Genomic DNA, 14,849 nt, shown 5'->3' with positions numbered 1-14,849 from the left:
TGAATTTAGCAAACAAGATCTGGGCAGTGGGTGTACTTGTTGCTCCTGGGATGCCACCACTTCTAGTTCCTCTCAGTGCACTGAATTAGGAAACGTATATATGTATGCTAACCTGTGTATGTACACATATCCACAGGTAAGATCCCTTAATACATTATTAGAGTGTGGGACTTTAAAGAGAAGGATCTTTGCATAGCCTCAAAGCATCTCCTTTAAATATGTGTGGATTGCTCTGGGTGTTTTAACATATGTCCTCAAATCTTGGATATACTGCCTTAGAGGAGCTAAAGCTTAATTCCTTCCCCTTGAGTGTGGGCAAGACCTAACGACTCATTTCTACCTGAGAATATAGGAAGGAAAAAAATAGTGTTTGCAGTGGAGAAACCTGGCAGATGCCACCTCGGCAGTGACCTGGGTCAGCAGCATTGGTGAGGAGTCTCGCTATCACCTGTGACAGGGTGCACAGTGAATTCTCCTCACCTCACTGGTCTTCTACCTCAAAATCCACAATCTCAGTTTAATCATGAGGAAGCCTCAGACAAACCCAAATTGAGGGACATCCTACAAAATAGCTGACTTGTATTCTTCTACAGTGAGACTCAGGAGCTGTGGCTAAATGCAGTGGGCGATCCTGATTTAATTCCTGGAACATAAAAAAGGACATTAGTGAGAAAACTGGGAACATATGAATACATTCCATAGTTTAGTTACTAGTGTTGTACCAGTGTTCAATTTTTAGTTTGGTGACTATGTTCGTCCATTTGTGTTGCTCTAAAGGAATACCTGAGACTTGGTAATTTATAAAGAAAAGAGGTTTATTTGGCTTATAGTCTGCAGGCTGTACAGGAAGCATGGTGTCAGCATCTGCTTCTGGTGAGGGCTTCAGGAAGCTTCCAATTATGGTGGAAGCTGAAGGGGAGCCAATGTGTCACATGGTGAGAGACGGAGCAAGAGAGAGGGAAGGAGGAGGTGCTAGACTCAATCAGCTCTCATGTGAACTCAGAGCAAGAACTCACTCATTACCATGAGGAGGGCACCCAGCCATTCATGAAGGATCCACCCCCATGACCCAAACACCTCCCACCAGGCCCCACCTCCAACACTGGGGATCACATTTCAACATGAGAATTGGAAGGGACAAATATCCAAACCAGATCATTCTTCCCCTGGCCCCCTCAAATATCTCATTCTCACATTACAAAATGCAATCATCCCTTTCCAGTAGTCCCCAAAAGTCTTAACTCATTCCAGCATCAACTCAATCAAAAGTCCAATGTCTCATCTGAAACCCAACACATTTCTTCCACTTGTGAGTGATTTACTCCTATCCCAAGATGCAATGGTGGTACAGGCATTAGGTAAACATTCTCATTCCAAAAGGCAGAAATCAGCTGAAAGAAACAAACAACAGGCCCCATGCAAGTCTGAAGCCCAGCAGACAGGCATTACATTTTAAAGCTTCATAGTGATCTCCCTTGACTCCACGTCCTGCGTTCAGGGCACACTGGTGCAAACAGTAGGCTCCCAAGGCCTCTGGACTTCTCTACCCCTGTGGCTGCTTTCATGGTGGGAGTTGAGTGCCTGTGGCTTTTCCGGGCACACAGTACAAGCTGGCTAGTGGCTCTCCTATTCTAGGGTATGGAGGGTGGTGGTCTCCTTTCCAAGCTCCACTAGGCATTGGCCCAGTGGGGGCTTTAGGTGGCCTCTAACCCCACATTTCCCCTTGGCACTGCCCTACTAGGGTTTCTCTGTGGGGATTCTGCCCCAGTGGCAGGCTTCTATCTGGATATCCGGGCTTTCACATACATCCTTTAAAATCTAGGTGAAAGCAGCCAAACCTCCTTCACTCTTGCATTCCATGTGCTGACAGACTTTACACCACTTGGAAGCCACCAAGGTATAAGGCTTGCATCCTCTGAAGCAGCACCCGAAGCTGTACTTGATGTCCTTTGAGCCATGGCTGGAGCTGGAACAGCCAGGGATGTTGGAAGCAGTGTCCCAAGACTGTACAGGGAAGCGGTGCCCTAGCCCCAAAACCATTCTTTCCTCCTAAGCCACTGGACCTGTGATGGGAGGGGCTGCCTCAAAAATCTGAAATGTCTCAAGGCTTTTTTCCCATTGTATTGATTATCAGCACTGGTTCCCTTTTCTCTCTAGCCACTGGTTGCTCTTTAGGCCCCTTTGATTCCTTCTCTACCACAAGGCAAGGCTGCAAATTTTTCAAAATTTTATGCTCTGCTTTTCTTTTAAATATAAGTTTCAACTTTTAGTCACTCATTTGCCCCCACATCTGTTTGTAGGTTGTTAGAAGCAGCCACACCATGTCTCTAGAAATTTGCTCCTTAGAAATTTCTCCTGCCTGATACCCTAAGACAGCACTCCTAAGTTCAACCTTCCACAAATCCCTAGAGCATGGGCACAGTGCAGCCAAGTTCTATGCTAAGGTGTAACAAGGGTGACCTTTTCTCTAGTTCCCAATAACTTTCTCATTTCTATCTGAGACCTCATCAGCCTGGCCTTCTCTGTCCATATCTCTATCAGCATTTTGGCCAAAACCATTTAACAAATCTGTAAGAAGTTCCAAACTTGCCTTCATTTTCCTGTCTTCTTCTGAGCCCTCCAAACTCTACAGGCTGTACAAGAAGAAGCATAGTGGTAGCATCTGCTTCCAGGAAGCTTCCACTCATGGTGGAGGCAAAGGGGAGCAGGCATCACATGGCAAGAAAGGGAGGAGAGAGGAAGGAGGTGCCAGACTCTTAAACAATTAGCTGTCATGTGAACTCAGTGAGAACTCACTCATTACCACAAGAAGGGCACCAAGCTATTCATGAGGGATCTGTCCCCATGACCCAGACACCTCCCACCGGATCCTACCTCCAACACTGGGGATCACACTTCCACATGAGATTTGGAGGGGACACACATCCAAACCATATGCGTGACTATCTCAGGTTATGTAAGTATTATCAGGAGAGGTTGGGTGCAGGGTATGTAGGAACTCTCTCTGTTGACTTTGAAACTTTTCCGAAGTCTAAAATTATTCCCAAATAAAATGTTAAAAGATTGTCTTACCCCAATCTGGAAAGGAGGACAGCAAACCAGATGTTTCATCTTCCTTTTTAAATCCAGTAAGTGTATTTTGTTATTAGAAAAAAAATACAGAAAGTAATAAGGATAGCAAAACAGATGTTCCATCTTTCGTCTTAATCTAGTAAGTGTATTTTGTTATTAGAAAAAAATACAGAAAGTAATGACAAATTACGTGAGTGGGCTAAATGTCCTTCCGAAGAGGTGAGTCATTGGATAGGTCAGGATCCTGGTAGGAGAGAGGGGACATACAAGTGGGCAGTGAGCAGAGTTTCAGGAAGGGTTCACTCAGGAAACCAAGAAGAGGCGGCAAAGCACCCCAGGACTCACACCCACAGGGAGTGAGTATCACTTCAGTTCTCAAGGGGCAGAGGGAGGAAAGGCCGTTTCCAGATCCTGGCGGGTGGGGTTGGGGCTGTGCGTGTAGCTGTGGGTGAAGGCTAACCCACTGGAGCTGTGGGTTTAGGTGGAAGATCACAGCCCCTGCCCCATAGGAAGGGTGCAATGGTCACACACCCCAGTCTCACTCACTGTTGGGCCTCCAGTGCGGTTCTGGCTCCCCATTGGCCAGAACCAACCAGAAGTGAAAGGGCAAGGGGGGTGTGTTGAGCTTGTTGATGCCATCCTCACAGGGCAGCCTCGCAGGCCCAGAGCTGGTGGAGGGGAGAGCAGGCCCGAGGCATGCATGGAGAATACCCAGCGCTGGCACCCCAACTTGGTGAAAGCAGGCTGTTTTACATAGACAGTAAGGAAAGGCTTAGAAAATCTAGAACGGAGACAGGATCCTGTGGGATTTTTTGTAGAAGCCTGGAATTGTCAGATTCAAAGAAGTTTTTTTAAAAAATCAATGAAATCTAAATGCACATTGAGGAAGGGCCTCTGTGAAATCTGTCTGTTGAGGAAAATCTGGGTTGCTCTCCATAAATGCTCCTGCCTCCCACTGGTTTTCTCTTTGAACTCTTCATCCCTATTCAGACTGGCCCCATGCCTGCAGCTATTTCCCCTGATAACTCTAGGACCTCCATTCCAGGGCAGAAAAATGTCCCTACCTAATGGAGACCTGCTCCCCGAGAGCCCCCTTGTGGGTGGTGACAAACACTCCTTCCTTGACCAAACCCAAGTCAGGCTTCTCTGAGCTGTCTTCTCCACTTGCCTGCTGGCTCTGCTCTGGAGAAGAGCCCTGCTAAGCTGGTTTACTGGAAATCCCCTACCCTGATATCCAGCCAGGCTCCTCTTCTCCACTCTTGGTATCTGATCACGGTGCTCCCCCCATCCTTGATAGCCAACTGAATACACTTAATTTCATTGGCTCCCTTGCCCTGCACATTGGCTCTTCACCCTCAGTTATCCCTGTAGTGCTCAGCGTTGACTTCATTCTTTCTCCCTCATGGCAGTAGTCTTGGAGGAGGTCCTCTTTGCTGTTTTTGACAAGCGTCAGGATTGTTTCTCTTAGGCAGTGGTCTGTGTTCCTCCACCCAAACCCACAGCTCCCGTGGCTCCTGCTGGCCTGGCATGCTGCTTCCTGTCTGTCCCATCTCACCTCCTTCCCTCTTCATCACCAGCTTAGTCAGTCCCCTACAGTCCTGGGAAACATAGTGTTCGGTGATCTTCTCTGTACTAAATCCCACCACCATCCTGGAAGTTGAGTCATAGGCTGAGTCACAGGGATGACTCATCCAAAACCCAAGCCTCCAAGTTTTTGGACGGCTCAGCTCTAGTGAGTGCCACCTTCAGTCCACTTCAGCCACCCTGGCCCTGAAATACTCTGGACACTCTGAAATCTTAATCCCTTTACACCCTACATCTTGCCATACTTCTTCCCCTCCCATGTCTCTCTCTCCCACCTCTGTGGATGTCTGAGCTCCTCATCCTCCTGCCCTCACTGCTTTACATCTTGGTCTCACTTCCTGCTTTGTGCAGCCTTCGCTCAGTGATGTGCTCCTGGACGCCAGGGATGGACTCAGGCTCACATACATAGCAAGGGCCAGGCTGCCATGTGGGCTGTACAGGCTATAAATGTTTTATAGATGATAAATATTTTGAGAAAGTATCTTTTCTGACTCATACTCAGAAATCATATGGACCAGCACAACTCCCTTATCTGATAAGATCAGCACCCAGGTTGGAGCTGGATGATTAATAGAAAACATGAGTTGAAGCAGCAGACAGGCACACTTAGGTCCCAGTGAACACACGGTGCAGCTGCAGAGCAGAAGAGGGGGTGAGTTATTGGCTATGCGTGCTCATCACGCCCTGGGCTCTGCTGCGTCTCTGCCCTGCCTCCTTCCCTTACTGTTCAAACAGGGACACCTGCGGTGGGTGTTGTATCTACTCAACAAGAGTGGACTAAGCCTACCCACAGTCAGGTGCTGTGTCCCAGACGTCAGTCATGAAGACAAAAAGGCTCCCCTTCTCTGTGAAAAGAAAATGAATTATCAAGTGTTAGTAGTAGACGTATTATTATATTTTTCTCCTTGGAGTTCAGGAACTTAATGAACTGAGTTTAAGGAATCTAGGAAAATATATTTGCTTTGAAAACTTTTCTTATTTATGTCTTGAATTTTGTTGGTAATTGTTATGCTGTTAGGAGCCAAAAACCATTTTTAAAGGAGAAAGTCGTATTTATGATCTCTCTTTTTTATCCTAAGAGAAGAGAGACTTATATGTGTTCCTTAAATGGGATGATTTTGCCGAGGTGACATTGAGGGGATTGGTGGTCATTGGAGATAAGGCTAGCTTCAGGGTAGAGGAGGGTGTTGTAGGTGGCAGGGGGACCTGGCCACAGACTGGGCTTCACAGTAGGAGGCCTTGACTGAGGTCTGCATATGAGTTTGAGAGCTAGAAATGGCCTTGAAATTGCTAACATGCATGCCTGTGTGTGTGCATGCATGTGTGCCTCTATGCATTGTGCGTGGCTATGTGTGCCTGTGTGTACCGCTGTGTGTGTGCAGTCATATACTTGCACGGTCATGGAGGACTGGTCCATGACCCCCATCCAGTTCTCAAAGGGGTCTGTGCCCTAACGTTTCTCCCCAGTCCCCATATAAGAAGGCCAGTTCGCTGTTTGGAAAGCTGAGCAGAGTAATTTTTCTGACGCTGATGAAATGGTATTCGTTGATTTCTCCCCAGAGAGACTGCCTTTTCCAGGAAGGGTTGACCTGGCTTTGGGCCTACCAGTCCTACCTTTGTCCTTTTCTCTTCATTCTAGGCCAACACTGGACAAATTGATGACCCCCAGGAGCAGCACAGAGTCATCAGCAGCAACCTGGCCCTCATCCAGGTGAGTCTCCACCTTGTCCGACCTCCCTTCTGAATCTGCAGCCAGGCTTGCCCAGGTGGGAAGGGTGAAGCCTAGTGAGCTCTCGACTCTGCACTCTGGCCTGAACTTTGAGAACAGCTAGCTACCTGTCCCTCCCATATCCAATAGACCACACTCACGCAGCTTCTGGAGGCTCAGCCCACCTGAAGCAGACCCAGGGTCCCTCCAGCTTCCCCACTCCCTCCTTTCCAAGCCCCACTTCTTGAAAGACTCACCTGTACTTGCTCTTTCTTTGTCTCATGGCCTGCACAGTACTAACAGGCTTCTCTTTCCTCCAATTGTGCTTCCCAGGCCACAGGTGTTCCCCTGACTGAGGCAGCCTGTGATTGCCTCTTACATGTGATCTTACTTTTTCTGGGCATCTGTGGATCCTTCCTGCCTGGAAATCCTCCCTTGGCTCTGCTCCTGCCTCTCTGCCTGGTCCTTCTCAGCCTGCAAGAGACATCTTAACCCCTTAGCTGCTTCATGCTCCTCTCACTCACACATCCTTCTCCCAGGTCCCAGTTCTGCTAAGCTTTTTTCCTGGGACCTTGCCACAGAGTGTCACTAAGTTAGGAGGCCCAAGGCAGGGGGAGATGAGGAAGAGATTGGCTGAGAGGCAAGAGGAGAGGCTGGGCCTGGACATAGACTGGAGGTAGCTTTATCCTAGAACCTTCTGGGCATCTCTGGGTGGGGGTGGTCTGTGGCAGCACTGAGAATATGGACCGTGAGATCAGGCAGCCCATCGTCTATCCATCCACTGGATAGCCTTGATCAGGGCTGACTCCCCCTGTCCATCAGTTAGGATGATACCTACTTTATCCCTCACCTGGGTTCCAGAACCAGTACATCTAACTCTACAGGGCATCTCCATCTGCCTATCCCCAAGGCACCCCCAAAACAGCCAAGTCTGGCCTCATTATCTTCTCTTCCCATACTCACCTCTGCTAAAGTCCCCAACTCAGTCTAGTCTGATGGTTGAAAGCTCACTTTGGGAATCAGCCCACTGAGGGGCCTCAGGCAAGTCACTTCACCTTACCTGTGCAGGGGTGTTGTGAAGTTGTCGCCGTGTCGGAGTGTGGCATCTGGCTGGCACCTGGACATGACCCTGTCCTGTCAGGGTGTGCCTTGTGGATGGTCCTTCCCAGTAACCACACCAGAAACCAAGTCGCCCCAGCTGCTTCTCAGCATGCAGTCCCTTTGAGACTTCTGCCTCCGAGTTGTGCATGAATCATCCTCCTCCTCCTCCTCCCCCCCTCCCCTCCCCCCCACCCCGCCTAGATGATGGCAGACCTCTGCACTGCTCTAGCCACTACCAGGCCAGGAATCCTCCAGCTCCTCCTGGCCACCCCGGTGGCCTTTCTAAAACCCAAAGTCAGTTATGCCTCCTCTCCTTCACTGGCTCCCCTCGTCCAACTGTGGGCCTGGCCGCGCTGTCTCACCAGCTTCCTGCCCAGCCCCCACCCCTTCGCACCTCCCTGCCATGTACCTTCAGCATCTCTCCTGGGAAGGGCCTTTCTCCTCTAGTTCAGCTGCCCCTGAAGCTCTTTAAAGGCTCCACTCAGGTGTAAGTTCCTACCTGACACCAGGTGTATCTCTTTCTGCCTTTTACATCTTTGGTGCCTTATGCGTGCTGCTGCAGCTGCCCTGGTTGTAGTTGTGTGTTTAAATGTCTGCTGTCTGCAGCTGAGCCAAGTCTCACAGGCTAGCACCATGCCCTGTGGCCGAGGAACTGCAGAGTTGAGTGAGATGCTGGGGATGCCTCTAACACAAGGTCTAGCAAGGGGCAGGTAATAAATGCCTCGACTACAAGTCACACTGGTTGTACTTTACTGTTTTCCATAAAATCTTTGTCCATGTGGATGCACATTTCCACATAATTGATTCTCAGCATATGTTTATGAAGCCCTGCTCAGGGCCAGGCACTGGCTTGGCATATAGTCCTAATCCTAGCATGAATGTAATTTTGTTTCCTCCATTTTGAAAAAGCTTAATTAACTCTGAATCATCAGCAGTGCAATAAGTTTTATTCATTGGACTTTTTAAGAACTTCAGCATATTCTGTTATATAAATGTGGGGAGGCAGCAGTGACCAAAGGGGAGCCACTAAGAGCTAGTCCCCTGGGAGTCCACTCAGCACCAGCCCTGCCCACTTCCCTGAACCCTGCCACTGAGCGGGGCCTTGAGGTCTTCCTAGCCTTTGACTTACTTGAAAGATGATACTGCATTGGAAGTATCTTTGTGCATGAAATTCTTAAGATAACTTCCCACAAGTTCAAAGGGTGTGAACAGTTCAAAGCTCTAGATTTCCCTCCAAAATGACTAAAAACTATTTTATTTCTTAGTATTACATAATTAGCCCTACCATTAATATTTGAGCAATTTCATTAGCATTGAAAATATTCTTCTGAACTACTTTTTGAATTCACCATATATATGTGTGTGCCCACAGATAATATATATGCTTTTCTGTATTGTTTAAGCATAAAAAGTTTTATACACATAATTCTGTGACTTGTACTTTTCTCTTAATGACTTACTGAATAAAAATTACTTTGAGCATGGCAGATATCACTCAGTAAATATCAGCTGTGAATGCTTTGTACACATATGCAAATGTTTCTTTGGAGAAAATGCTGATTCATAAGCTATATAGAAAAATTATAGCCAAAGTTTCCCCCCAAATTCCTGTACCAATATTGACCCCCTTCAATGTATAAGAGAACCATTTTCTCACATACTTGTCAATATGTATTTTATATTATCAACCTTTTAAATTTTAATCTTACCTAATCTGATAAATAAACAAAGTATATCTTGTACATCCATCCATCCATCAACCCAGCCACTCACTCACCCACCGACCTACCTGTCTACTCATCCATTTGTCCATCTGTTCATTGGTCCATCCACCCACCCATTCACCCACCTACCTATTCACCCACACATCTGTCCATTCATCCATCTGTCCACTAAGCCTGTATAAGTACCTACAGAGTGAGTGCCAGCCTCTGTGCTCAGAACGGGAGACCCCAGTAGAAAATAAGACAGCACTTAACCTTTTAAAAGAGGAAGAAGAGCATCAGCTGCTAATGAATAAGATACCTTCAAATGGAGATTTTATTTAGAATTTTCCTAACTACTAGAGAAGTTGATCTTTATGCACGTCTGTTACCCGTTTGTATTTTCTTTTCTGTGAGTTGCCCATCCATAGCCCTTGTACATTTTTCTAGTTAGTGTCTAGAGTAATGAAGTCCAGTGTATAAATGGACTTGTGTGTATATGTATAATATATATAATCATATATTATATATCATATATATTCTATAAGTTATAAAGTTTTATATATAACTTAATATATATCGTTTAAGCATAAAAAGGTTTATACTATACATATATTGAGATTTTATTTAGAATTTTCCTAAAATATAACATATATGATATATATTATATATTCTGTATAATATATATTACATTTATATATGTAATATATAATAAGTTTTTCTTACTCTGTTTAATATTTACCCATTCCATCCTGATTTGCAGTGCCACCTTTATCATACTATATATTCATCATTACATTCTTATATATTAAATATTCATATATTCGTGGTTCTATTCTTGGACTCTGTTCTGTCCTGCTGATCTGTTTGTTTCTGTCAGTACCACACTGCTCTCATTCCTTCAGCTTTAAAATACACATTGATCATGAATATGCCACAACTCCCTCTTTGACCTTTCTCAAAGCTGTCTTGGCTATTCTTGCACAGTTACTCATTTCTGTGAAATTTAAAATGAGTTGTGAAGTGCCATGAAAGATCTTGTTGGGACTTTGACTGGAATTACATAGATTAACTTGGGGAGCATTTTTTAGCTTTAAAAAACTAGCTATTTGTATTAGTTCATTTTGCATTGCTATAAAGAAATATCTGAGACTGAGTAATTTATAAAGAAAAGAAGTTTAATTAGCTTATGGTTCCACAGGCTGTACAGGAAGCTGTACAGGAAGCTTCTGAGGAGTCCTCAGGAAACTTAAAATTATGGTGAGAGACAGAAGGGAAGCCAGCTCTTCATGTGGCCAGAGAATGAGCAAGAGAGCGGTGGTGGGGTAGTGCCACATACTTTTAAAGGACCAAATCTCAGCAGAACTCACTCATTGTAGATGATAGCACCAAGGGGTCACCATGAGAAACCACCCCCATGATCCAGTCACCTCCCATCTGGCTCCACCTCCAACATTGGGGATTATAATTTGACATGAGATTTGGTGGGGAAACAAATACAAACTATATAATTTCACCCCTGGCCCCCTAAAGATCATGCCTTTCTCACACTGCAAAATACAATCATGGTTTCCTAATAGTCACCCAAAGTCTTAATTCGTTCCAGCATTAACTCAAAAGGCCAAAGTCTCATCTGAGACAAGGCAGGTGCCTTCTAACTATGAGCCTGTAATATCAAAGACAAATTAATTACTTTCAAGATACAATGGGGGATATAGGTATTGGGTAAATACTCCCATTTCAAAGGGGAGAAATCAGCCAAAGGAAGGGGTTACAGGCCTCATGCAGGTTTGAAACTTAGTGGGGCAGTCATTAAATTTTAAAGCTCCCAAATAACCTCCTTTGACTCCATGTCTCACATCTAGGGCACATTGGTGCAAGGGGTGGGCTCCCAAGGCCTTGGGCAGCTCTGCCTCTGGGGCTTTGCAGGGTTCAGCCCTGTCTGCTACTGTCATGGGCTGGTGTTCAGTGCCTGCAGCTTTTCCAGGCTGATGGTGGCAAGATGCTGGTGGAGCTACCATTCTGGAGTCTGGAGGATGGTGACTCTCTTCTCTCAGCTTCACTAGGCAGTGCCCCAGTGAGAACTGTGTGGGGGGGCTCCAACCCCATATTTCCCCCCACACTGCCCTAGTACAGGTTCTCCATGAGGGCTCTGCCCCTGCAGCAGGCTTCTGCCTGGACATCCAGGCTTTTCCATACATCCTCTGAAATCTAGGCAGAGGCTCCAAAGCCTCAACTTTGCACTCTATGCAACCACAGGCATAACACCATGTGGATGCCACCAATGCTTATAGGTTGCATCCTCTGAAACAGCAGCCTGAACTGTATCTGGGCCCCTTTGAGCCATGACTGGAATTTGAGCAGCTGGGATGTGGGACGGAGTGTCCTGAGGCTGCGCAGGGCCGCAGGGGCCCTGGGTCTGGCCCATGAAACCATTATGTCCTCCTACGCCTCTGGGCCTGTGAGGGGAGGGGCTGCCAATAAGGTCTCTGAGATGTCTTCCAGGCCTTTTCCCATTGTCTTGGCTATTAGCACTTGGCTCCTTTTTATTTAGGTAAATTGCTGCAACCTGCTTGAATTTCTTCCCTGTAAGTGGGTTTGCCTTTTCTACCACATGGCCAGGCTGCAAATTTTCCAAACTTTTACTCTCTGCTTCCCCTTTTAATATAAATTCCAGTTTTACATCATTATATAATTTCTTTGCTCGTGGATGTGAGCATAGGTTATTAGAAACAGCCAGTTCACATCTTGAATGTTTTGCTGCTTCGAAATTTCTTCAACCAGATACCCTAAGTCATCATTCTTAAGTTCAAAGTTACGCAGATCCCTAGGGCAGGGGTATAATGCAGCCAAGTTCTTTGCTAAAGTACAACAAAAGGAACCTTTGCTTCAGTTTCCAAAAAGATCCTCATCTCCATCTGAGACCTCGTCAGCCTGGCCTTCACTGTCCATATCATTACCAGAATTTTGGTCACAAACAACAATTAACAAGTCTCAAGGAAGCTCCAAACATTCCTTTATCTTCCTGTCTTCTTCTGAGCCCTCCAAACTCTTCCACCCTCTGCTCATTACCTAGCTCCAAGGTTGCTTCCATATTTTCAGGTGTCTTTATAACAGTGCCCCACTCCTCAGTACCACTTTTCTGTGTTAGTCTGTTCTCACAGTGCTATAAAGAAATATCTGAGACTGGGTAATTTATAAACAAAAGAGGTTTAATTGGCTTACAGTTCCACAGGCTGTACAGCATGGAAGCTTGATGCTGGCTTCTGCTTAGCTTGTGGAAAAGCCCCAGGAAAGTTCCAAGGATGGGGAGAATGCAAAGGGGAGCAGCACTTCGCATGGCCAAAGAAGGAGCAAGAGAGAGGAGCGAGGTGCTACACACTTTTAAACAAGTGGAACTCATAAGAACTCACAATTACTGATGACTTCACCAAGGGGCGGGGGACAGGAGGGGCGGTGATGTTAAACCATGAGAAACTGCCCCTATGATCCAATTACCTCCTGCTAGGCCCCATCTCCAACATTGGAGGTTACAATTCAACATGTGGCTTGGTGGGGATACAGAGCCAAACCATATCACTCTTCTCTCTGTACATGGTGGAGCTCTTTGTTTCTGTGTCCTTCTTTAATAACATTTCCAGGTCAGCATTTTGGATTAGAGGTGCCAGTGTTGATGTCCAGATCAGGGCAGCTCCTGGCACAGGCTGTGGTGTGTGCTCGGCAGGATGGAGACGGGAACAGAGCCTGGAAGGGGAGGGTGTGAGCAGGATGCCAAGGGAGAGACCAAAAGTGTGTGAAGTCCTCCCAAGTGGCTGCTCTGTGCTGTGGGGTGCACCACATGGCAAGTGAGGTGTGTTGTCTGCGCTGCTGGGAGTTGCAGAGCACTTCTGCTCAGACCAGTGAGAGTGGAGTTGCCAGCAAGAGACCAGGTGGCCCCTGACCAAATCCTGAGCAGAAGGTGGAAAAATAGATTCTGCTGTTGGAGGTGGCGCCCAGCAAAGGAGCAGAAGTGGCCAGCATGGTTTCAGGGGAGTTGGGTTCAAGGCAGGTGTGAGGTGTGGTTGTAATTTTTCCTGGGTTGAGGGCCTGTGAGATTTTAGGGTAAGGGAAAGGAGGCAGTAGCGTGTGGCACCTGGCCCCTTGCAGTGAGTGAGGTGTGAAGGGCAGGGAGTGTGGCTGTAGTCCCAGGGACCCCCCACTCATGCTTCTGATTTCTGTCCAACAGGTGCAGGCCACTGTCGTGGGGCTCTTGGCTGCTGTGGCTGCACTGCTGTTGGGCGTGGTGTCTCGAGAGGAAGTGGATGTTGCCAAGGTGGAGTTGCTGTGTGCCAGCAGTGTCCTCACTGCCTTCCTTGCAGCCTTTGCCCTGGGTGAGCCATGCCCTAGCTGTGAGCTCCCACCTGCCCCCTGCTCCTCTGAGGTCCCGTCTCAGGGCTCATTGTGTTTTCAGTTTCTGGGGTGTGAGTCCCACCGCTAATGGGACTGATGGTGGGCTCAGGGGTCTCACTGGCGGGGTGGGACGAGCCAGCTGGGTCTTCGTGGCCCGCCTTGTGCCAGGCAGGGGTGTGTGCCGCTCCTGCCACCACTCGCCTCTGCTCTCTGCTATGTAAAGACCTGTCCCTGCTCTTCAGATCTCTTCAGCTGGTCACACTCCCATGCCAAGGCCTGACACCTGCACACAGCAGGCTTGTTCATCTGTGCAGTCAGCCTGTTGGTTTTTAAACACTTATTGAGCATGACCTTACACACAGGCCTGTGATGGGCTCTGGAGGCTGCAGGTGTCCTGAGGGCGAGGCACAGATTTGAGCTTCCATCTCATGTCTTCAGAGAGGCCTTTCTGACCTGTCTGAGGAGACTGTGGCTGCTGTGACAGAGCCCCCAGTCGGCACCTTGGTGGCAGCAGACATTTACTACTCACGGGGCTGCAGGCTGGAGCCCAAGGTTGGGCACCCACGGGGCTGGCCTCAGGGCTGCTCCCTTGGAGGCTGCAGCTGGCCCTTCTCGCTGTCCTCACACAGTGGAGAGAGGTGGGAGCTCTTTGGGGCCTCTTTCATAAGGGCCCTCATCTCATTCGTGGGGCCCCCATCCTCATGACTTCACCTCCCAAAGGCCCCACCTCCTAACACCATCACCTTGTGGGCGAGGATTTCAATGTGTGGGTTGGGGAGATAGCAGTGTTGAGTGCACAGCACCACCCTCCCACATGCACCCACCTCCTGTCTCCCCTTCCCGTGTGCCCCGGCTCTGCTTGTGTAGCTCAGATTGTCTTGTTGTATCATCTTTCTGCCTCGCCTCCCGCTAAAGTGTCAACTCCTCAAGAGTGGGGACCCAGTAGTTTCTATCTGCTGTCTGCTGCTCCTTTCTCATGCCAGACACAGCTGATGCTTAACATGTATCTGCAGCACATGTGAGACAGAAATGTGGGCAGACATATGTCCTTCCTTGGGACTCACACACGTGCGGGGAAAGCAGTCACCGCACATTGGCCACGCTGCATCATTGTGCATTGGTGATTAATTGTTGCTGGGTGTCTGCTGTGTGCCTGGCACCATGTAGTGCTGGGGATATACTGTCAACAAAATGTGTTTTGATTTTATATTCTAGCTCAGGGGCAGACAATAAGCTGTGAATATACAGGACACTAAAGTGAGTGCCACATGTCGCTTTTGTCCTGAGGCTTC

General features: G+C 47.6%; 1 protein-coding gene across 3 annotated transcripts in view; it reads left to right on the top strand.

Moving 5' to 3' along the window:
* Positions 1–14,849, top strand: part of SLC41A3 (solute carrier family 41 member 3) — a 93,172-nt gene that overhangs the window by 58,590 nt on the left and 19,733 nt on the right. For all 3 annotated transcript variants that reach the window (XM_025375413.1, XM_025375410.1, XM_025375412.1), the window contains 2 exons: positions 6,296–6,367; positions 13,394–13,538. In XM_025375413.1, the coding sequence (XP_025231198.1) occupies positions 6,296–6,367; positions 13,394–13,538 (217 nt within the window). The remainder of the gene's footprint in view (positions 1–6,295; positions 6,368–13,393; positions 13,539–14,849) is intronic.

Source organism: Theropithecus gelada, chromosome 2 (assembly GCF_003255815.1).
Source record: "Theropithecus gelada isolate Dixy chromosome 2, Tgel_1.0, whole genome shotgun sequence".
Taxonomy (NCBI): domain Eukaryota; kingdom Metazoa; phylum Chordata; class Mammalia; order Primates; family Cercopithecidae; genus Theropithecus; species Theropithecus gelada.
The sequence above is the reverse complement of the archived record's forward strand: the minus strand, read 5'-3'. Positions and strand labels throughout refer to the sequence as shown.